Source organism: Columba livia, chromosome 3 (assembly GCF_036013475.1).
Source record: "Columba livia isolate bColLiv1 breed racing homer chromosome 3, bColLiv1.pat.W.v2, whole genome shotgun sequence".
Taxonomy (NCBI): Eukaryota; Metazoa; Chordata; class Aves; order Columbiformes; family Columbidae; genus Columba; species Columba livia.
Window position 1 is genome coordinate 73,881,083 of NC_088604.1, and position 22,692 is coordinate 73,903,774.

Here is a 22,692-nt window from a genome sequence, read left to right on the forward strand (position 1 = left end):
GATAAATAAACCTTTCAGATCAAATTGCCAGTTTAAACACAGTTTAGAGTGCAAGGATTTGTATAAAAGCAGCTTCATGTTAATAAGCAAGAACTTGGTTACCTAATATTGTTTTATGCCTGTAATAAAAGTGTCTACGAGCAGTAACAGTAGAATATTTTATTTGTAATCGGTTTTGATTGTTGAAACATTGTGGACAATATAAAGGGAAAAAGGGAGACCTATGAAATTTGAAAGTTGATTATTTGGATATCCAAAATGAGTGGAAAGCGTTTCCAGATTTTCAGTTTCTGCTGATAAAATTGTAGTGTCTCTGCAGCTTCAGAATCTTTTCAGTGGTCTAGATTTTTTGAAATGTGTTCCTAAGGTTTACAAGAAAGATGTACAGTCACTCTGACAAAGGTGAAACTTGTTTTTTCAAACTCATAATCTTATAAAATTGAAAACCAAAGTTTTCTATGTGCCAAAGCAGAATGTGTCTTCTCTGAGAGTAAGGGATTAAGGAAATAATATTTCTTTGTTTTTTACTCTGAATCTCCTGGCACATGCTTTTACTCTATACTTTCTTGGCCAAGATTCTCAAACATAAGGACTCTGGAACCTTCATACTGATCAGCCATGTAGGGAGTTCCTGAAATGCTCTTTACATTCATTTACCTACCTGAGTAGATCCAGACCTTCAGGCAAGTACAAATTAGTCCCTTGCCTAAATTCCTGGCAATTAACACCTTAATCATATGATTTCCTTTCCAAGATGCTTACTCCTTGTTTGCCTGGATATTCCAGTTAGTTACTTTTAACAATTTAAAATTATGCTTGTCCATAATCTGATGTTTGTTGTACTTAATCAGCGCAACACAACCAAAGCAGTGCTGTGCAGACTCTTTGTACAACAGAGTGTGTAAGCTCAGAAAAGGACAGTGCTCATAACAAGGGAAGCCAAAGGAAGGAAGAATTTCCATTCCTTATAATTTTGTTCTAAAGTATTAATGTGGGCACCAGACTTAAAAACAGAATCAGGTAAACTGGATTACTAAATTTTTTCCTGAGTGTCTCCCTTCAACTCTAGTATTTTCCTTTAATAATCCAAAGCTTCAAAACACAGTTTCAAAGCAAAATTTTAGAATACATCATCAATCTTTACTTCTATGTGTTAAGATATCAAAATCAAATGGGAAAAAGCAAGATGGTAGTCAGAATACAATGATTTTTTTTAAGCTCAACATCCTTCATCTTGTGAACATTAAAACCACTTCGGAAGTAAATACACTTTCCAGATTTGCAAACTTCTGAAACAATGGCTGAAAACAAGTGTTTGATCCATAATATGGTTCATATATTTTCACATGCTTCAGTAATTTTCCAGAGATTTTTCAAAACAGGATGTCTAAGCCTACTTTCCTTTTAGCTTCAGACTATTATTCCTTTCCTAGAAAAAGCTAAAATCCGCAAAATTGAAGCAGTCCTTTTATCTACTGACTTCTGTTCAGTATGTAGGCCAACCATTTAAGTATTGCTTCTTTCATAACCAACAAGTCTGTTTTCATGGTCCTGTGTGCTGATTCTCAATCAGTTAAAACAGAGTGCCTTCAGAAGCTTTCCACTGCTATGCCTGAAATGCTGAGATCTATTTTTCTGTTACTCTTTTAGATTTTATTTCCTTGCATGTTTGTGTTGGAAATAATTTCTTCCTTTCTCCCAGACTTCACAGCATTTCAATAAACCTCAGGTTTAAAACAGTGACCCTTAGCAATTCCCCATTGTTAAAAGGGAGACTATATGGTGGCTAGAATTGTCATAACTAAAACTAAGCAACTTTGCTTATTTTAGTGAGTAGCTTTTTATTTAAGGACCGGTATCCAAAAACTCCCACTGACTTCACTGGAGCCCCATTTTGGATGGATAGCAGCTTGTGGAAAGCCACAAAATGAGCAGAACAGAACAAAACCAGGAGATGAAGACAGGGAGGAAACACCAGAAAGGAGCAGAGGAAGAAGTTTATATTTGCTGCAGCATCTTATTTTTCTGAACATAGATTAAACCTGGAAATCCCAAGACTCTAATTTTCTCTAATGTCAGGCAAATTGCTTGTGAGCAATTGAAACCTGCTGAGAAAATGTGTTTTTCCACTACCATTTCTGCAGTGTATCAGACTACAAGAGCTATGATTTAGGTCAAGATGCAAAATCTATGGGAGGGCATTCCCTCCACGTGCTGTGCAGGCATTCCCAAGAGAGGAGAGAAGCCACAACAGCGTGCTGAGGGACTGGCTCCCCATCCATGTGGGAGCTTGGGTTGCCCCCTGGTCCCTTTGTGGAGCAAGGGCTCTGGCTCCTGCTGTGTCCAGTGGTCACAGCGAGAGGCAGCCTGCTCCATACTGTCCTTGTCTTTGTGCCACCGTGTCTGACCCTGCGTGAGGTGGGAGCTCTGGCTGAGTTGCTGCAGCCAGGTAGAAAACATCCATTCACCTAAAATGTGACAGTCTGATAGCACTCAGCATAAAGCAGAGGGCTGGAGGAGCCCACACGCTGCCCCACCTGAAGTAAGGGACAGAGCTACTGGAGCATGAAAAGGTCAAGCAGAAGCTCGAGGGCAGAGACCATAGTGTCCATTTTCCACCTGTGTGCGTGTACACCCACGTGTGCCTATCTGCAACTGTGGGAGCCATCGCTCAGGCAGATGGGGACGGACATGGGGCTGTCCAGCGTTTTGCACTCTGTCTGTCGCCTGTCTGGCTCCTAATGCTGTGACTTCAACCCTGAGGACCAAAAGCACAACACAGCAGACCTTCCACAGCACCACCTCCAGCATTTGAGAATGAGTGTGAGAAGGAAAGTGTAAGAAGGAAAGAGAGGAACCTTTGTTGCATGTCTGGCTTTTTCCACATCTCAGAAAAAAGTCATTTAGTAATTTAGCTTTCTCTTTCTAAGTTTACATCTCCAATCTGAAATAATTGTAGAAGCATAAACAGTTGCAAGAGAGAACAGCAAATTGCTTTTGACAAGTCTCAATATTTAACCAGTCTATGCCATTGTCTAAAACGCAAGTCATTTATTAGCTGTCGGAACTCCCATGGATGGCAATGACAATCAACCATATATTTAAATATGACCTGCCAGGTCTCTTGTGATACAGTTCACAGAATCGAAGGATTAAATTCTTGGCCTTAAGGTCACAAAAAAACCATCAGAGGTATGAGGGAAAGGTTACAGTGGTATTATCTTCATATCATTCACTTGATAAGACTGTTCTTATTTTTCCATGTAAAAAAAGGACCAAACGTGCCATGGAAACCATGCACCAGGCATTGTTCATAATCTCACCAAATGCAATGGTTTTCTTAATAAAACTCCCAAACAATTGTCCAGATAGCATAAGATACATCCTTTTAGTTTATCAGAATTTAAATAGGATTTTTAACAAAGGGTGAAAACACATTAATAAGAAAGGAGATAATAGATTTAAGGTAACAAAGAAGAAAGGCTACTGTGGTATTATCATATGCAGCAGTTATCTTAAATCCTTCACAAATGTTGTTGGTTTACTCTCCCTCTTCACTGGAAAAATAAAATACAGACTAATATCATGGTTTAGATTCCAACGGTTTGCCTGTGCTCATTGCAAATTTCTCTTGTAACGTTCAAGGTTTAATGCACCCAGGGAAGGAATGCATAATGTTGCATAACAAAGAGGATAACTATCAGGGAAGATGCACTGAGAGAAATGATCACCACCTGAGAAGACAGAGCACACATAACAAATGCCCCGATCAAATGCAGACACGTACCTAATCTGTTGGAGGGGTTCCTTTTGAAGAGGGCTCGCAGCAGGCTCTGGGCTTCTATGCTCAAGAACTGCGGCATTCCCAGCTTGGCTCTGAAAGAATGCAACACTTGAACAGAAAATAGATTTTTCAGAAATTTTCTCCACCCCATTGTGGTTTAAAAAGTGGAATTGTAGTAGTCAGGACAGAGAGATGAACTTGGTGACCAAAAGCTACCTAAACAAAATGCAACACAAAGTGAGGACCTGATGTTGTTCTGTTGAAGTTAAAGAAGATTTTACCACTGGCTTTGCCAGAGGTGGAGTAGATCTAATCAACCTCATAACACCTTTACCAATCTAAACAAACAACTTTCCTGTAGAAATTTTTTCCTTTTTTTTTCTTGCTGGAATAAATATGGGAATCAAGAGGAATTCAAACAAACAAAACTTCATTAAAATAATTATACTAAACCACATATTAATTAAAAAAATATGAAAATTTACCTTGACAATTCACTGCTACAGAGAAAATAAAAAGTAATACTGAACAAAGATAAGCTTCAAATATGTATGTCTGCACTTAACATCAAATTAACTGGAAACTTGCAAAGAAAACTATTTGAAACTTGGCAACAACAAAACATGACATAACCTGTCCTGCAGACTGTTACCACTCTTGTGTGGATAAAGACATTCTTTATTTGTAAAAGAAAGGTACATTGCTTTTGTAAGGCCCTCTCAGTGATTCACTTCCTACTATTTATTCTGAAGGCAATTTTAGAGCCACATGCAGTCACCAGCTGTGTGTGCCTTTCCAAATTAATGTCTTATATAGCTTTGAAAAACACATTATGCATATTATTATTCTCTGTCCCTCATATACTTAGGACCTATAGGCAGCCTGGAGGGTACAGTTAATTCACAGTTAGAGAAAGGAAAGTGGTTTCGGTACTCACTTGAGAATGAGTGCCATCGTCTCCTTCCTGTCTTTTCCCTGGAAGGGTAATGATCCCGTCAGCATCTCAAACTGTGGAGTAACAACAAAATGGTAAATCAAATGAGCATTGAGATGGTCTCCATAGCTGATAGGCACCACACCCACTTTCTGTTTCCAAAAAAACTTGAAACTTGAGGAAAATAAATGGTTCAACAAGCTTTACTTCAGTAAAAAATGACACAGCAAGTCTGGATTATGCATAACATGAAGGACCAACATGAATGTTTTGTTCAAGAGTCCTGTTACAAACTATTTATACTGATACTTGGGGTCAAGTTTTGGTATGTTTGCGAAGAAGTGTCATATATTCTGCTTCCTCTGGCACCTGTTTTATGGCCGATGCTGGAGATGAGATATTTGACTGGAGTGACCATTAGTCTAAATGGGCATGGCTGTTCTTAGGTGTTCGGCACAGACTGTGGTACAAGGACAATGGGTTCAACGTGCCACTCCCCATCTTTCTAGCTTGAATTGACACACCTTTTTGACTGTATAGTTGCACCATTTAGAGATGCCACTACTATACTTTGCACTACTTTATACTTTGCACTACTATACTTTGCATATACATGCACAAACTCCATGTTCTCAAGACATTTGAGCTTGCTTTTTTCTCTCTCCTGTTTTGGTTCTCCTGTCTGTATTCAGTGATGAATTTCACAACTGTCACATTTAATTGAACTCATATCTCAAAGCAAAACTCAGCAATCATCATCAATTATTTGCCTAACTCACAAATAAAAGCATCAATCAGTTATGGTTCCTTTGAAACAGATTAGTGCTTTCAGTAAAACTGACAGAAATTTGACATTTGCAACAAAAAACCCCTAGAAACCCAGCCAAACAAGCTCACCTAATATGGACTAGGTCTTTCACACAGCTCTTGCCCCAGAGTTTCATGAGGGTATGAGTGGTGGCTGACTAAGGGATGATGAAGGTTATGCATCACTAAACAGAGACACCAAGAACATGATTCAGCCCAGGCACAAAGGAGGACCCCCACGGAGGGTAAGAGCTGTTCCTTGCTTATGTCTGTGACTCTGGCTTCGGATCTCTTTTACTATAACACATACCTATTAATTAATTTTCATAATTAAATATGTGTTAAGGCAGGACAGGTTCTGCAATCCTTATAACTGTTTTTGTACCGTGTCACACAAGTAGCTTCACTGCTCTCAAGAAGCACATTGGTGCAAAAAAGGACCCTTTCATTACCACAACCTGTGTCAGACTTCCCCACAGCCTGACTCTTCCTTTTTTTTCCAGATTCAAGATAGCAATACCATAAAAAAAATATAAAAAAACCATAAGAAAACTGTAACTGTTATGCTGGTTTTGGGAGGAGAGCAGAGGAGAGGTTTAGAAGTACCAGGTAATGAATTGACTAAAATAAATTGAAGGATTAATCTGCATTAGTAACAAATTACCTGAAGGCAATAAAACACATAGTAGAAACATGGAAAAAAACCCCAACACTTTAAAAAAGTATGTATAGCTGACAAATATAAACAAGATTTGGAAAACACAAATGCGTTAACTCCTGCTTGGTCTGTAACAGTCAAGAGAAGAGTTGTCAGGTAGAGATGTGGGAAAGCAGCTTGTCTTCTAAATGACACGGGAGCTCAAGTACTGTTTTCAAAGTAATTCTGACATATTAGACCCTTAGTCCTGAAAAAAGTGTTCAGATACATGGGGAATAAGAGGCAGAGAACACTGCTTCCCAGGGCAGCAGCAGAAGTGGCACATAATGTACAAAACCTTCCTCATGATTTCTAAAGAGTTGACGTTCAGGGTAAGTACCTAATGCTTACTCATGTTATTTTGTTGTTACAATAAATCTAATTTAACAGCACCAACAATGACTGCTGCAGCTCATTTGTTTTGGCAGAAACGGGCTTGACGCTGGTGATGCAGATGACACAGATATAAGAAACTGCTGAGGCAATGACTGCATGGGAAAAAGATGACTGTAGTTCCTATCCACCACGATATCACAGAAAGATCTGCAAATGCACCATGGCTGCAAGGGGCCAAGAAACCCCAAGGAAAGAAAATTCAGATGTAGTGTCCAAGAAGGAAGAAAGGAAGGAAAGACATTTAAGTTGCAGGAGGGGCAGGGGAAAGGACCGTCCTAGAGGCTGCAAGGAATATTCACTGCACTGCTCTAATGACTAGCACTTCATTACCATGTCTCCAGTTACACAGTTCTAATGTTGAGATTAATCCAGATTCAAAAGAAATGCACTTGGCATCTAAATATTAAGTTAAAGGCAGCTACATGAGTTAAATATACCAGAGCTTTTTACTTCAATGAATTCAACTAAGCAGCAGCTGGAAGAAAGCACGGGTTTCTCAATTACAGTCATGATTAAATCTGCTGAAGGTTAAAAATGAAACAACCAGACTGAAGAAAAAAGTATAAATCAAAATAGTTCATCTCATCAGTTAAAACTACTGCTTTGGCATACAAACTGTTTTCCTGCTTTTTTTTTCAAAAAAATAAAAAAAATCTTCCTAAATCTAAACATGCAAACAGAAGTGAGCATTTGCTGCTAATACCCTTTCACATAAACACAGAGTCGTGTAGGTCACAGCAGGTTGACAAGGAGCTGAGCCTATATGTGAGGAAACTGTAGTATTTTTGGCTATTAAAGCAGACCCTGTAGTTTTGCTGGGAGACTCCGTTTTCACTCTCCCCACGTCCTTGTCTGTATAAACCACCTGTTTGCTCCTTGCCTCCCCTTGATTCACTTCCAGGGCATTCTGGAGGGCCACCTTCTGTTAGCCAGTACTTCAGAAGGCTGTGCCTCCCTCCAGCCTTGACTTCCTTTCTGTACCAATGTTCAGCAAGAAAGGCAAATATTCCCTGTTCCAGTTCAGTGGCCTATTAAGAGAACCACAGAATTAAAGCTCAATGGGAAGAAGTCTCTGGAGTCACCTAATCCAGTCCCTCCTTAGGTCTCAACATAGTCTGCAGCGCTTCCTTTCTCTAGTTTTCAGGGCAATCTGTCCAGTCATGATAAACCACATAAATTCACCAGCGCAATATTTTAACTGGGTCCCAATCATCATCACATCTCAATCATTACCACAAACTAAATGAAAGGCAGGTAATGTCCTTTGGAATGCTTGGAAAGGATGAACTTCAAGATCTGCGTAACAATACCAATTGGCATGTACTAAGCTACCATGAAACAATAAAAACTGAGCAGCAAATGAACAGAGAAGGCAACAGCTTTAGTTCTGTGGCCTGTGTCAAAGACCAAGCTGGGTATAAATGAAGTTTTACTGGTGTTGATAGTAAAACTCCTACTGAATAAGAATTAATAAAATAATTAATAACATAATTAATTAACAAGTCAAGACCAGAATTTAGCCTTTTTCAGATAATTTTGTTTTGTTATTAATAATCACAACACGCCACGTTCAAGGTTGTCTTCAAACATCATTCAGTTTCATTCTAGCCTGTGCCCTGGTCAGTGCAGTTTGGCGAGCAGCTGGTAGCACAACCCAACACTTCACACTGTAGCATTAATCTCTCTTCACAGAACAAAACAAAACAGACAAGAGGTTGTGTGGTTACTCTTCTGATGGCTAGGTTACAGGTCATTTTATCACTACCTGCCTCATATGTTCCATCTTTCAATCAAAATTTTAGGTATGAAAATTACACTATCATATTAACTTCCCTTCAGTCTATGCATATTCCACCAACTGGTATATTTTCTTTGTATAGTTCCTATCATACTGCAAATTACTTACAGAGAAATGCTAATGAATGATGTGTATACTATTTAATTCTCTTCAGTTTTTCAGACTGGCAGAAAACCAGCCTCTCTGATAGAACATACAAGTGACAGAACAATGAAAACAAGGAGAAATGAGCAAAGTGAAAGACAGAATCAGAAAATCCTCCTGCACTTTTACTGTATTGAAATACTGCTTTTCTGCCCCAGCCAGTTCAGTGTTAAAAACAAGAAAAGATTGAACCAATTAGAACTATTTTTCTCTAAGATGTCTGGTAGCACTCAAAGGCTTAACACATTAGCTTACAGTAAAAAAGATTTTACTCTCTTTAACTCAACTCATTTTATATGGATTCTTATCTTTTCTAATTCTAATGCACTGAATCCCTGGGGGAGAGGATGAAAAAAGAGATGGAGGGGGAAAAAAAAAAAGCAGCAATCCTAGGCAAAAACAGGTGGTAAGGAGCTAAGTTTGTTAGCAGGTAAAAGAAAAACAATCTGTACAGCAAATACCTTGTCATTTAACTGGAGGCAGATAGTGAGAAGGCACAGCTATCCTCCAAAACTGAATAAATAAGTAAAAAATTTAAAGGTTTGGGACATAATTAGTATATGAGACATAACCTATTGATTTTCCTGAATAAACTTATATGGTTTAGAAGTGCTGAGCATCCACAAATGGATTTTGTGGCCATAGGAGATGAGGATGATATTTTACATTCAGGTAATAAATTACAATATTTACTGAGATTAGCTGCTGTCAACCAGCCAGATCAGTGATGTAGGCCCTCCCCACCCCAATTTTTCACTAGTTTTCACATTACTTCCTATCCTTACTTCTTCGGTGGCATCAGTTGTCTATTTAGATGGATTGTCATATGTCCTGTAATCTATAGCTACATAAAATAGCTTCCACACCATAGGAAATGCAGCTGTCTTAGAAGAGCACATTGCTACATTAATTTATGCTTCTGCCCTGGTTCTGCAGGGGAGCCACAGTAACCATGGCAAGGCACGGTGTGAGCCACAGCTGCAGTGCTGTGCTGCCTGTGGCGGCCGTGCACCAAGCACTGCGGTAGACCTGCAGCCTGCACACTTCAGATGACAGCAGCATTATCTGAACACATCCCTGCGAGAGTAATAAATGCATGGAGCCTGTGCTCAAGAGACAGTGCTATGCTTGATAAAACGACACTGGGAATAACCACTTCAAAAAAAACGGTAGCATTCATACAGCTTTTAGAAAAAGAGTGTCACAAACCAACTTCATCTTCTCTCCATCTTCCTCCGCAGCAATGGCACCATAGGCTGAAAAGGCTGGATGGGTGTAGGAGGGAGCAGGTTAAAGCCTAAACACCTAATTTTTGATGGCTGGATTGAGGAACATTCAATGCCTCTCTGAAAAGCTTTTCTGACACTGCATCTCAGTGTCAAATACTGCAGCTCTCAGGAGGATGTTACTGGGTCCTTCTCGTAAACCGAGCAGCTCCACTGTAGTCAGACATCTCTTGCAAAGCTCTTCTTGGAAAGTGATTCCCAGGGTCTTACTTCTTAAGCAGCTGAGAGCTTTCTTCTGCTTTCCAGGCTAACTACATTTCACAATGAGTTTATTCCTACCTGCTCTTGGGGCAACATTACTCTTCAGCTGAGACAGCTCCTTTCTCTCTGTGGTGTTTTTCCCTGTAATGTATCCATAGATGCTATAGGTACTATACCACCTGTGGACTATTACTGGGCTAATAATCCTCTTCAATTAATGAATTTCCCCTGCAACACTGTATCAAATACTTTATTATTACGGAGGCACGTGAGATCCACTTCATTTACTTTGTTTAGAAAAGTATGACTATCTCATTAAATAAAATATCAGATTAATATAGCATGACTGATTTTTGGTAAACTCATGTTGCATTTTAACTAACTTTTCATTAACTTCCAGGTATAAAAAATGAATTAGCACAGTTTCTCATATTGATTCCATTTAAACTATCTCCAGAATAGCTTGCAGGACTCTTAAATGTTGAGCAACAGTGGGGAAAAATAGCAACTTTTGTGTAGTTAATCCAATGCAAAGACACGTAAGAAAAAGATGAATTCCTAACTATTCCTCAGTGCCAACTGACACATTTGTGTTTATTTCTGGTGTTTCCCCCCTGTGAAGAGCAGTTATTTTAAAACTGTTTCACACACATAATTTCAAAACCAGCTTCAGCATGCACTCAGGACAATGCAAACACTCTAAAATAGTCATAATCAAGACATGGAAAAACGGTGCAAAAGAAGAAAGGAAGATGGCACGAGGCACATATGCATTTGTTTTCTTTTCCCACCAGGAGTAAAGACACAGTTTTGGGTGACAGTCTCCCACCAGATGATACAATTATAGGAAATCCACCGCCAGTCTAAAAACTATCCGAATCTCATTAGTACAACAAGAGTCAGCAACGCTGAAGTAAAAAAGACAGATGAATGGCAAAAAAAACCACTGGTGTCCTGTGAAACATTCAGAATGCCCTCCAAAATATGTCCTTTTCAATCTGTATTTTGCTGAAAAAAGAATAAATTTCTGAGTTTCTCTAAGAGGATGTCACTAACATCTGAAAATTGCTGCTTGGGGAATTGTTTCCTAACAGGAACCGGGTTAGTAACTAGGCAGATGTTTCTTCTGAAATGCTTGCACACTTCTGAGCTTGCCCTACCCTGTTTCTGTGCAGCAGAAACATTCACAGCTCACAGTAACCAACTGAAACAGCAAAGGACTGTGAGAAAGAACAATCTGGAGCCAAATGCTACCTCATATACTGCCAGGAGCAGCTGGTTTGCTATCACTGATGCAATGAAAATGATCAAGCAATAGCAGCACATCTATTTTTTTATCAACCCCTAATTACTGAAAGTGGTACTTTTTATCTGAGGGATCTGATCACTCCTACAGCCACCTCTCCAACAAACAAACACAACTTTTCCATTACCATGAGCACACCGAAGGACCACCAATCTGCACTCTGTGTGTGCCCTCGTCGGTTGACCACCTCTGGGGCCATATACTCTATTGTCCCACAGAATGAATACGCTCTTTTGTCATGGTCGATGGCTTCTTTACTCAGACCAAAATCTAAATAAATAGAAACAAAAAAGACTTGTCAGGTCTATAAAAATGATTATTTACACTTTTGTTCCCTTAAACTGTTCAAATAAAACACACCAACCAGCTGATGAAGCACCCATCTGTCTGCATGGAGGAAGGCCACAGGCACATGTGTGCCAAAGCTCTACCTACATGGAGTGCCTGGCTGGCATTTGTTAATACATTCTGAAAGTAGGTGTATCATTTTCTCTGTTCAGAATGATGTCCTGGCCCAAAGCAGAAGAGAGAGTTTCAATAGACAGAAATACACAGTTCAGTTTTGGTAAAGACAATGCTGGTGAGGACTCTTGCTCAGATAACCAAAGCATTAGGAATAATAATCCCAGATGGACAACAGTGAAAAGGATGGCCAGAGACCACCTCCAAGGTGGCAAAGGAGTGTCTTTCCAGGTGTTCTCTGTGCAATGATAATTCAGATAATTTAATCTGGAGTAAAGAGTTTCACTGGAAACATCTTTCCATCCATGTTGGTAGGCAGAGCATCCTGCACACTTCACATCAGTGAATTTTACCAAGAAAACACTATGTTCTCCATGTGCTGTACAACACTGGTGCTTGACGAATTGTCAGAGAAGAGAAGCCCAATACTCAAACTCTTCTTGCTTCTGAGTTTTTGCAAGCAAACTCTTTCCAAACAAAGACCAACATGCATGGAACATACTGCAGGGAAAAAAAAAAAAGGGCGCCATGTTGTAGACATTAAGTTTTCCATTCCTCACATACCTGTGATCTTAATGTGGCCCTCTTCATCAAGAAGAATGCTGTAAAGCAAAAAAGGAAACCTTCATTCATTAGGCAGGCACAGAATGCAGTTAAGAAACATGAGTAAAACAAGTTTAAGACAGGTAAGGAGATATGCAAGACTCAAATATATGTGTAAACAAACCCTCACTGGATTATATATCTCCAGAAAGAAAAATTCTCTTCAAAGGTCTGTCTAATCTCATGTTTGAAGCATGCATGGCCTGCAGCAGTTGCAGAGTGAGCCTCCTCTTTACTCCATAGCATGCTCAGGGTGGGCACACAAACTGAGCTCAGAAAGAACAGGGTGTGCAAAGCCGACTACTGCAAAGCATGCGCTTCCAGCAGGAGAAGGAGCTACAAGTTTTCTGCTCTTCTCATAATAACAAAGCCAAGCACACAAATAATCAGGGCTTGGACTCACTGGATTAAAATTAACTCCAAAGGTAGGCTTGTTCATACTGAAGTAATAAAAATGATAGCTGAGCATAAAGACTAGTCACAGCCCAACTGCATGGATCTCAGCCCCTGCTAATTTATTCTGTTTGTAATCATAAATGAAAATTCAGCCTGCCACCCAAGTTCAACCATTCTCACGTTTGCTACCTGCCAACATATTTTATTCTCACAAAGGCACTCCAACATTTCTGTGAGAAAAATGACTGTAATTCACAAAGGGCATTACTAGTTTTTATGGAAACAAGAAGGAACGCTGAAACTGAAAAATAATTATTTATTGTAACTTTTCTGCCTATAAATACCAACACCAAAAAAAAAGGTGGTGTTTCTTCAGTTCTAATTATATTTAGTACGTTTCTCTTTTCAAAATGGTCTAGTGAGGTGTCAGCTATTTTTATGTTCCCCTTCTCATAGAAAGTCACTTTAATCCAATTATTCAGGAAGAAAATAAGACAGAAGTGAAACGAACACATTGGGTTATACTTTTGTGAAAGGTTGTCTTTGTACTGAAACATAATTGAAAAGAGATGATCTTCTGTCACTCGCTTGTGTGTTTAGAACAGACTGTTATTGTGTAATTCATCAAACAAAGGCCAGCAGCTGAGTCACTACTGTGTCTTCAATAACTAAAGCTTTTTCTTCTTGATGAAAGTGTTTTTACTTCTATTCTTTCTCTCTGGACTTCTCGGAGAGGCATAATTTTTAAGTACTAGCCTATAACAGGCATGTTTAAATGTATTTTTGTGACTGCAATCTCTAAACAAGAGGCTTGTGCTTCAGAAAAGAATAAAACACCTGCCAGTGTGGAAGTGAAGTGAAAGTATGAGTTCTACAGAAATGGCTCTGGAAGAACAGCAAGAGGGAGTCCAGCTCACAGAAACCACCTACAATTCTGCCCCACACCCAAGAAGCCCCTGTGAATAACAACGCAATTCAAAGGGTGTGGGACTTTCCCCAGAAACACCAAATTTATATTTCATTGATTTCCTAATGAAAATCCATGCTGCTTTTCTGTGTATGCAATATATGGTTTTCACTCCTTTGCCCTCATTAGGAGGTTCATACCTTACCCTCATTAAAGGCATGGAGGAAATACCTACACAGCTATCAGACTAATAATACTGTTTTAGATTAAGTGAGCCTAAGCCATACAACAGATTTTCTCACACTGAGTGTATGAGAAGAAAGATGAACAGATCCTGGTTTCCTACAGATGTGCATCCTATATTCCCTAAAACTTGATATACAGTTCCCTCCTCTGTCTTGTGATCCCTGATCACCCCTACATTATGCCCTCAGCTGCCTGCAGCTTCCCCAGGGCCTCTGGCAGGACCCTTTGGACAGCTGGGTCTTTCCACATTTGTCATCTGCCAACACATACAATGCTATTGTTATGAACGAAAATTACATTTGATGTAAAAAGAAATCAATATGCTAACAGTGACAAAAAGATAATTGTTGCACTGAATTAGTTTCAAGGCACATTAAGAACAACAATGTACCTGCTCCTAAGCACCCAGATTACAACAGACAAATGGTTTTCCTTTGACTGTGGAAGCAAACTTATTTTCTGCTCATACTTTGTCTTCTCTTTTTATCTTTATCACTTTGCAGTTCCTTTTTATTCCACACTGTCAGTAGTAGAAAATCTATTGTGACAATCACAATTACTTTAGCTATGGTTTGTAGGATCAGCTAATCTGAAATAAACTAGTATTATTTGGCAGAAGAGAAAAAACAAACCAAAACAAAACGAAAAACCAAACAAAACACCAGAAGTTGTTAATTTGATTCAGGCTTGAGAAAAATCTTTCTTCTAAATCAATGTTTTGAAATTATAAAAAAAAAAAGTAGAGTACTATTAAATGTGAAACTACACTATAAACCTATTGAGGGATAACCTTTCACTACATTTTTTTTCCATTTTAGTTGCTCAGTTTAAGGTTTGAGCATGTTTACAAGATACTATCATTGTCAATTTGTTCTTTATTTGAAGACAATAACATTTTAGCCTCAGGACTGTCCCACAAACATTCAAACGGCTTTCACTGACCTCAGTTTAAAAGCATGGCTTGAGAAAATAAAGGCTGAAAATCTCCACATTAGAGGCTGAGAAGCTAAACTAGTAGTAAGGGAATGACATGCTCCAAGTTACAGGAGCTCATAGTAGCACTAGGGCTGCAATCTCCTTAGTATTTTTTTTTTTCCTCCAACTTTAGTACAGGGATAAAGAGCCTTTGTTATTAATTGTTCAGTTTATTTTACAGTGACTCTTAAATCAAGGCCATAGCAATTCTTTCCCATTTCTCTCTATTTTTAGTTTGGAGTCACGTCTTTTCAGATTCACTTTGAACTCAAATATAACGAAATCATAATGAAGTTCTGCCAAATCTATTAAAGCTGGAACCCTGAGGGTTTTTTTGATGATTTAAGTTTCTTTCCAGTTGCTCAGAAAATTCAACCCATGCTTTATGTTTTTCAGAAATTCAGAAATTTCAGAACTTCAGATTGGAAAGAAAACCTGAAACTTCATAAAGAGTGTTTAACTTGATTGCAGGCTTTGCTATGAAAGTACCAGACAGAGTGAAGTGTTCAAATATCTCTGAAACAGATGAAGATTTTCACAAAATGTCCACCTTTTGTGACATTTGAGTGTTTGCATGGCCCCATACAACCTCACCATGCTGAACAGTCTTAGCCAAACTCATCTCTAATCTAGTTTCGTTAATACAAAATGGACTGGCTTGCTTCAATGGAAGATAATGGTGATTTTCCACAAAAGTCTTTGTCTTTTACTGATTCTCAGGTCTTCCCTCTCTACACAAGGCAGCTACGTTCATGAATGAATTGCTGTGGTTTGCAACATACTGCATTAAGCAGTGGTAGTCTATTTTTTAAAAAACATAGTTCAACAATTCGTGAGTGTTTATATGTGCTTATAACAAGCAGTTATATGAGTTGTTCCTTGTACAGACAGCTGAGGGTATTACAATGTAAACCTCGTTAATCAAAGTCCCTGCAACAGAGCTGTATCAAGGTACATCTGCATACCTGGAGGTAGAAAAGCAAAAATAAATAAAAAAGACTGTGCATTCTCAGAACGTAGAGTTACTTTTAAATTGCTAATATCCTTAAAACACAGCAGAAGAAATAACATATGCATCATATACTACTTTATAGTAAGTTCCCATTTTCCTAGTTTGGTATATTTTATCATATTTAATAGCTTAATCCTATAGTTCTTAAACAGAAACATACCTCACCATGTAACTCCATTGATTTCAGTGTGACTGAACAGTACCTTATTCTACAAGGGATGCCACTGAAACCACCAAGATAACTCAAGGAGAATAATTTGGCTGCAACTATTTAAGGGAAGCAGCATCTGCTTGTTCTAAACAAGACTTTAACCAGAATACTCAATTGCTTGCCTTTTTGAAGTAAGCACAGCCAACTTTATAACAAGTCCCAGAATATATATTCTAGTTGCACTTTTCGCTTGGGGAATATTAAAAAAGTGTTGAACCTGAAATTTTGATGTACTGAGGATTCTTTCAAGTGGTCTGAACAGTGCTGCTTTCTAACTAGTCTTCTTTGGCATAAAAAAGTCTGATTAACTTCTTTTTAGGGTACTTACAGAGTTGACTGAAGCAATCTCAAACCTACTAGCAGTTACTTTGGGGAGCTTCTGGAGGACAGCAAAAGCACTGAACAAAGAGAGGTCAAATGCAGTGCCTGTTTTTTAACAAAGGTGGGGAGAGAAAATTAGGAACTAATTAATTTACCTCCAGTTCTGCAAATCTGACAGAGTAAACCTTGTGCTCTAATCAGGCTGGTAAAATTTCTCCTGAAGATGCAGCTGTAATTCTGCACATTGCACTTCAGAGGAGATATGGATCAAGAGAAACCAAAGGGGAGGAATGAGGATCATGAAACACCTAGAATGACTGAGTGGTGAAGAACTGTTCAGTAGCTGGATTGCTTAGGGTACAGAAGAGGGGTCTGAGGACACAGACATGCTCACAGTCACTCGAGGCTGCTGCTCAGGGCAGAACGAGCTGGCTGAGGAGTCGAGGAGGACAGACCAAGGAGTAATGGCCTGTGGCTGCAGCAAAGAAATTTCAGATTAGCTATTAGGAGCAACGTTCTAGATGTACAACTGGTGTAGCACTGCCAAGAGGCCTCCTATGGAGACCATGGGGTCCCCACCAGCTATTTTTAAAATAGGTTATCAACACACCTGCAATGATCTTCATATATTTCACCCTGGCCAGAACATCCTGAGATGGTTTTAATTTTCTTTTATTGTCTTATTTAAAGAGCTATCCTTTCCCAGATGCAACTTAAATATATATTATTTTTTTCCCCCTTCAGAATGATTTTTTTTTTTTTGCCACATCTGTATTTTTTACTCTAAAACTAAAGTTCCAGTGAAATCATAAGCTGTCACACTTTGGTGTCCTAGGTATGGCTACACATAAGATTTGCACTTATAAATCTACTTTTAAAGGATTCAGTTTTCAGTCAAACAGATGCCTTGATTTTTCTCCACGTATGAACTTGAGTTATACCATTCTAGATGAATCCCTTGCCTGTACAACAGTAGTTACAATATATTAGTGTAAAGTAACTTTATACTATGACAGTTGTATCCAGATTCAACTGTATCACTGGTATCTATTTAACTATACATCAAAACCCATAAACCATACACTAATAAGTTTGGAAATATCAGAATGACGGCTGCCACCTTAACTTTACACAGTGATCTCACCCTGTAAAGGTCTTTAGTAACATGATGATGCTTTTGTTTTCTTCCAGAGAACTCCTGCCTCAGTTGGCAGAATGGTTAATACTCAGGGATTCTAGCAGACCAGTTACAGTGAAGGGGATGGCTGGCTGGTCTCAGGTCAAATGAAAATGCACAGATAACTAGGTTCCATCTTTGCCTTCTCGACATGTTTCTATGTGACAATGGCAAGTCAGTGACACCTTCTTTTCTTAGGTGAGCTCTAACTTCTCAGTTCACTGATCCCTGATTTGAGACACTGCAGTTTGTTCTGCAGAAACTTTAAGTTCTCTCAGCTGCAACTAAAGTCAGTGAAAGATGTGCCTTGAACCACAAAGTGGTAAACAATGTTGAGAACTCTGAAAAATCAGGTTCTTAGTATCTCAAACATAGTGAATAGTTTTGACATGTACTTAATTTTCTTCTCAGTTTCTAACGTCTCCTAAAGCAAAGAATTACAGCATGTGTCTATAAACATAATAGCACTGTGACTTACATTTGAATATACAGCTCATATTTGGATACCTTCTAATAGCAGCTTCATATATCATGTGTTAGTTTGAAAAACAGCTTCATCTAACATCAGAAAGAAAAGTAGTGCATGATTCATATTAATGCTCACTAGAAATGAAGTTTAAAACTGAAAACCTATAAATGAAGCTGTTCTATAATGTGCAGGTTTGTTGATGCTGAATGAATAAAATAGAAATCTAAAACGACATTGAAACTGAAGAGCTGCTGTCAGAGGAAGCAACGGTATGTGACAGTTGCAGCAATGGTGTGACTGCTGCCTACTTGCATTTCATACTATGTGACAAACTGGTACCTTCATCCCTCCAATGATTTAATTTGGAGGATGACTTCCTGTATTTGCCAAAGACACTGGTTTTCTGTTTTGGTTCCACAAACAAGCAAGACTGCAAATTTCTAGCCCAAAGGACTGAGAGCTCTGGTTATGCACATCTGTGTATAGTACTACCGCTATAACACTGAATTTACAGTTCAAATCACATATTACAGTGTTGTAGATAGTTTCCTTCCCTTCAAATTCTCACCTACAAAGTTCACCTTCTATTACTTTTAGTCTCTTATTTTTTCCTTGAGTGTGAAAGCAATAATACTCCATGGTAAAGGAAGAGCTGCATATTTTTGAACTTCATGTCACAGAAGGAAAAGGCTGATCTGCTGTTGTAAGGAAGTGTAAACAACAGCCAAGCAGACTGCTCTCAGTGGTCACCCTTTTAAAATTATGGTGACCATTACATTAAAAAGGCTAGTAACTTTGAAATGTTTCAGCCTGTTTTATTGGAGCTGTCACAGAAGATGCAGGCAAAGCACTAGGCAAGAGGAATGGAAGAAAAACAACACGTTGTCACTCCCAGTGATGGCACTGGGGGTGTCATTTAGTCTGCTGATGTACTGCAAAGAAAAAAGTGAAAGGAAAATCCTCTATAGCACCACATCAGGAATAGGAAAAAGCTACAATGGTAAGCAAGAGTTGTTTTGGGGGTAATATTTTGGATAATGAATAGAAGTGGTTTTCCGATCCTGATTACTGTGTCTCTCCTGAGCTAATACGCACACTAATTTTCAGAGATGTTCTTTTACTTTAAACAATGGCTACAATAAAACTGAATGGTGTCACAATGTATTTTGTATGAGCTGGAAATGCAGCTGCTCTGAGCAGTTCATACCATACCAAGGGGAAGGCCAGAATAAAGGCTGCAAATGGAGAACAGTGCTACTGAAGTCAAAGGCACAGAGATCTGAATCTCATTTTGAGATCAGTCACTAAACTAAAGGCCAGGCACACCCATCATGTTGGAAGAGAGTCGAGGTATTTGGCCTTATGCTGAAATGATGTGATAGGAAGACTCTGCTCCTGATGGTGAGGGTCTCATGTACAGAGTCTCACATACAAGAAGGCAGGCAGAGCCTCTGGCACCTTTTGACTTACTGGCATGACAAGGAACAGGAACGACCTAAAAGCTCACGTATTTATGTTTCAGTTCGCTCATTCTCATTAACTTACTTTTCTGGTTTTAGATCTCTGTAAATAATTCCAAGACCGTGGAGGTGGTCTAATGCCAAGGCCAGCTCAGCTAAGTAGAACTTGACATCTTCTTCTGTAAACATCACCTAGAGAGAAGGAAGAGAAGAACACATCTATTTACTGGGCAATGGTGGGCTGGCTTGCATTAAACAGACGTGGGGAAGGAATTGCCTAACTTGGGAATGCTAGAAGACCCATCATATTGGGTTCAATTTTCCATAATTTGTCTCAGCCCACAATAACAAGTCTTACCAGATTCTCCTCATAAAACAAAACTCAATCTGTTGAGTACTTCTGTGTTTTAAAACATGCTCCTCTCATTCATTTGTTTGATCTGTTTAGATGACATCGTGTCGTAATAATACAAACAAAGTTCTAACTCCTTAGCTTTTGGAAATGAATGGCAAAATTCAATATGTTCAGTTCAGCCCTTATTGCTTTCATATATTTGAATTTGCTAAACTCTTGGTATTTGGTTATCAAATTCTCACAAAATGATATGGGGTAACCTCTTTGGGGAAGTGAAATGCTTCAAAATTTTAGCAGAATACATAGCATGAAGAGACTCAGAGATGGATTTAAACCCCTGTGTATCCAGGGTTCAAGGAATCTCAGTGCAGATGCCCTAAGCAGTGATGGGTTGTCTAACATCCAGGGGCTGATGAGGTCTAAACTGAGGGCAGTTGTTTCCTTTTCATACTTGATATGGATACCTCTAACACTGAAAGCTCTGTTTTGGGTGGGAAGAAACTTCTGCAATCAAAAAAACACACTAAGCTCAGAAAAACTGAGATGGCAAGAAACCCTTTGGTTCAACTTTTGTTATATTCCAGAGGTTATTAATTTATCTTCAATTGAATTTCAATATGTACAGTGATAATAATGCAGAAGAAAAAGCTGATGTATCAGATACACAACTGTGAATACTATGTATGACAGAAGTAAAATGAGTCAGCTCAATACAAATTCACGTGTCATATGTAAATGTAAATATCTACAGTAGACGTTGCCGAGCTTATTTTTAAAATTAAGTCTCTGCTCTTGGGAAGGGGTAGTCACAATACTTGGGTGCACTGAGAAGCTGCAGAAGGCTGAGAGCAAGAACAGAGGATTCACAGAACAGATGTCACGTAATTTAATTAAGAATAACACTGCAAAGGCTAGAAAGAAAAAAGATACACAGGCAAAAACTCTGACTAAAAAATTAATTGGTCTGAACGTAAAAATTGCATTAATTATAAAAATAAATTTAAATTATTTGTAAGGTTTGAAATAAATAACATAGGCAAGAGATGAAATCAATGGAATCAGGGGAAATCTAATCTATACAGATATACCTAAAGTCAGATGTCTCAGAAAGACAGAGCAAGAAAGAGACAAGCTGTGTGTGCAAGCATGCTTTAATATATGGGATCTGACTGAAAGTCCACGGGAATCAATACCGTTGGACCAAGTCCATAAGTAACAAATTACAAGCAGTTCAAGATTTCCCATAACTTCTTCCGTTATGATACCTTGCTACTAAACAGCTGCAAAGTATGGATGGGCAAGATGAGTGACAAACACTAAAAAAACAGAAGTACGTAAAAGGGCTGTCAAGTTAAGAGGATGTGCTCTTGATAGCATAAAGCAGATAAATCAGCAGATTGCATTGGAAAAGCTTAGGGGAAAATGTGGAATTTTAAAGGAGTACCAAATCTGAGTTGTTCTCTTTAACTTCTGAGTTCCCTTATTGTGGAGAATGGGTAGGTGCCCTCTGTAGGCAAGAAACACTTCTTCTCTCTTGTCTCATGAAACGAGAGAAGCCCTTGCTAAGGAAACATGCTGCCTCGCAAACAAAGCCTGAGTTAATGACAAACAGCAAAAAGATATTTTTATTTTCTTTAGTCTTTTTGTTCATATTAAAAATAACTGCTGCCATTTGCCAAGTACTTACAGGAGTATCATTACTCAGTGGTGTAATTAACCTGTTGCTAATGTCTTCTTGCGTTAGCAAACAAGCCTTGAAAGCAAATACTTGGGGTCCCAAGCTGCGGTGCACATAGCAGTTTGCAGCATATCATTGAACCAGGAATTGGATGGAAAAACAAACAAACAAACAGCTAGGGAACTTTTGAATGAAAGTAATTTTTTTCACAGCATTTAGTCCATCAGTTATGCCCCAAACCAAGAAAGGCAAACAGAATTCCCCTCAAGGTGGTATTTGAAAGGTCCCTATTTTATCTTCAAAGATTGTGTGTTAGGTGGATGCTGGCACTCCTGTTCCCGCAGCCCAGAAAGAGGCCAAGGCTGGGGACATCATGGTGATGACAGAGAACGTCAGGGCACAAACAAGCCCTGGAGCAGCAGGGCTGCCTCACTGGAGCCTCCTGTACTGCCCACAGGGCCCTCTCTGAGCCTAAATGCAGGAGAACACAGCGCTTCAAGCAAGGCAGTCAGCTGGCTTGAGGGGACACTGGGACACGCACGCAAGTGCTAAATGAACCTAGAAAGCCTGTTGCTGCTGCTCTCTTCAGGCACCAGGGAGACTCAAGTTTGGACCATTTCCTGGCTGCCTTTGTCCCCAGCAGCGGCACCTCTCCAGGGGCAGGAGCTGCAGAGGGCAGGGAAGGGATGGGAGCCCAGGAGATAAGGGAGGCAGCAGCTGCCACAGGAGGCAGGAGAGCAGGAGAGGGCTGTGACAGCCACCGTCTGAGCCCTGGGTGGTGCATGGGCCCTAACCTGCTCCCAGCAGCTGCTGCAGGAAATTATTATTCTCTTCCCGCTTGCTGGCTGAGTCCCACTGTCGGCTCGCCTGCTGCTGGGGGTGGCCCGTGACCTATGGTCATCTCTTCTTCCTGCTGACTGATGATGAAGGGAGTGGAGCACCTACCATATGACAAAAGGCTGACGGAGCTGGGTCTCTTTAGCTTGGAGAAGAGAAGACTGAGGGGTGACCTCATTAATGTTTATAAATATGTGAAAGGTGAGTGTCACGAGGAGGAAGCCAGGCTC

General features: G+C 39.3%; 1 protein-coding gene across 10 annotated transcripts in view; it reads right to left on the minus strand.

Annotated features, from left to right (window-relative positions):
• The window catches only part of RPS6KA2 (ribosomal protein S6 kinase A2), a 309,958-nt gene that overhangs the window by 47,521 nt on the left and 239,745 nt on the right, over positions 1–22,692 (minus strand). For 6 of the 10 annotated variants that reach the window (XM_065057598.1, XM_065057605.1, XM_065057603.1 and 3 more), the window contains 5 exons: positions 19,678–19,784; positions 12,380–12,438; positions 11,481–11,623; positions 4,722–4,792; positions 3,788–3,876 (listed from right to left, as the gene is read on the minus strand). In XM_065057598.1, the coding sequence (XP_064913670.1) occupies positions 3,788–3,876; positions 4,722–4,792; positions 11,481–11,623; positions 12,380–12,438; positions 19,678–19,784 (469 nt within the window). The remainder of the gene's footprint in view (positions 1–3,787; positions 3,877–4,721; positions 4,793–11,480; positions 11,624–12,379; positions 12,439–19,677; positions 19,785–22,692) is intronic. The other 4 variants (XM_065057607.1, XM_065057600.1, XM_065057601.1 and 1 more) reach the window with 1 other exon arrangement.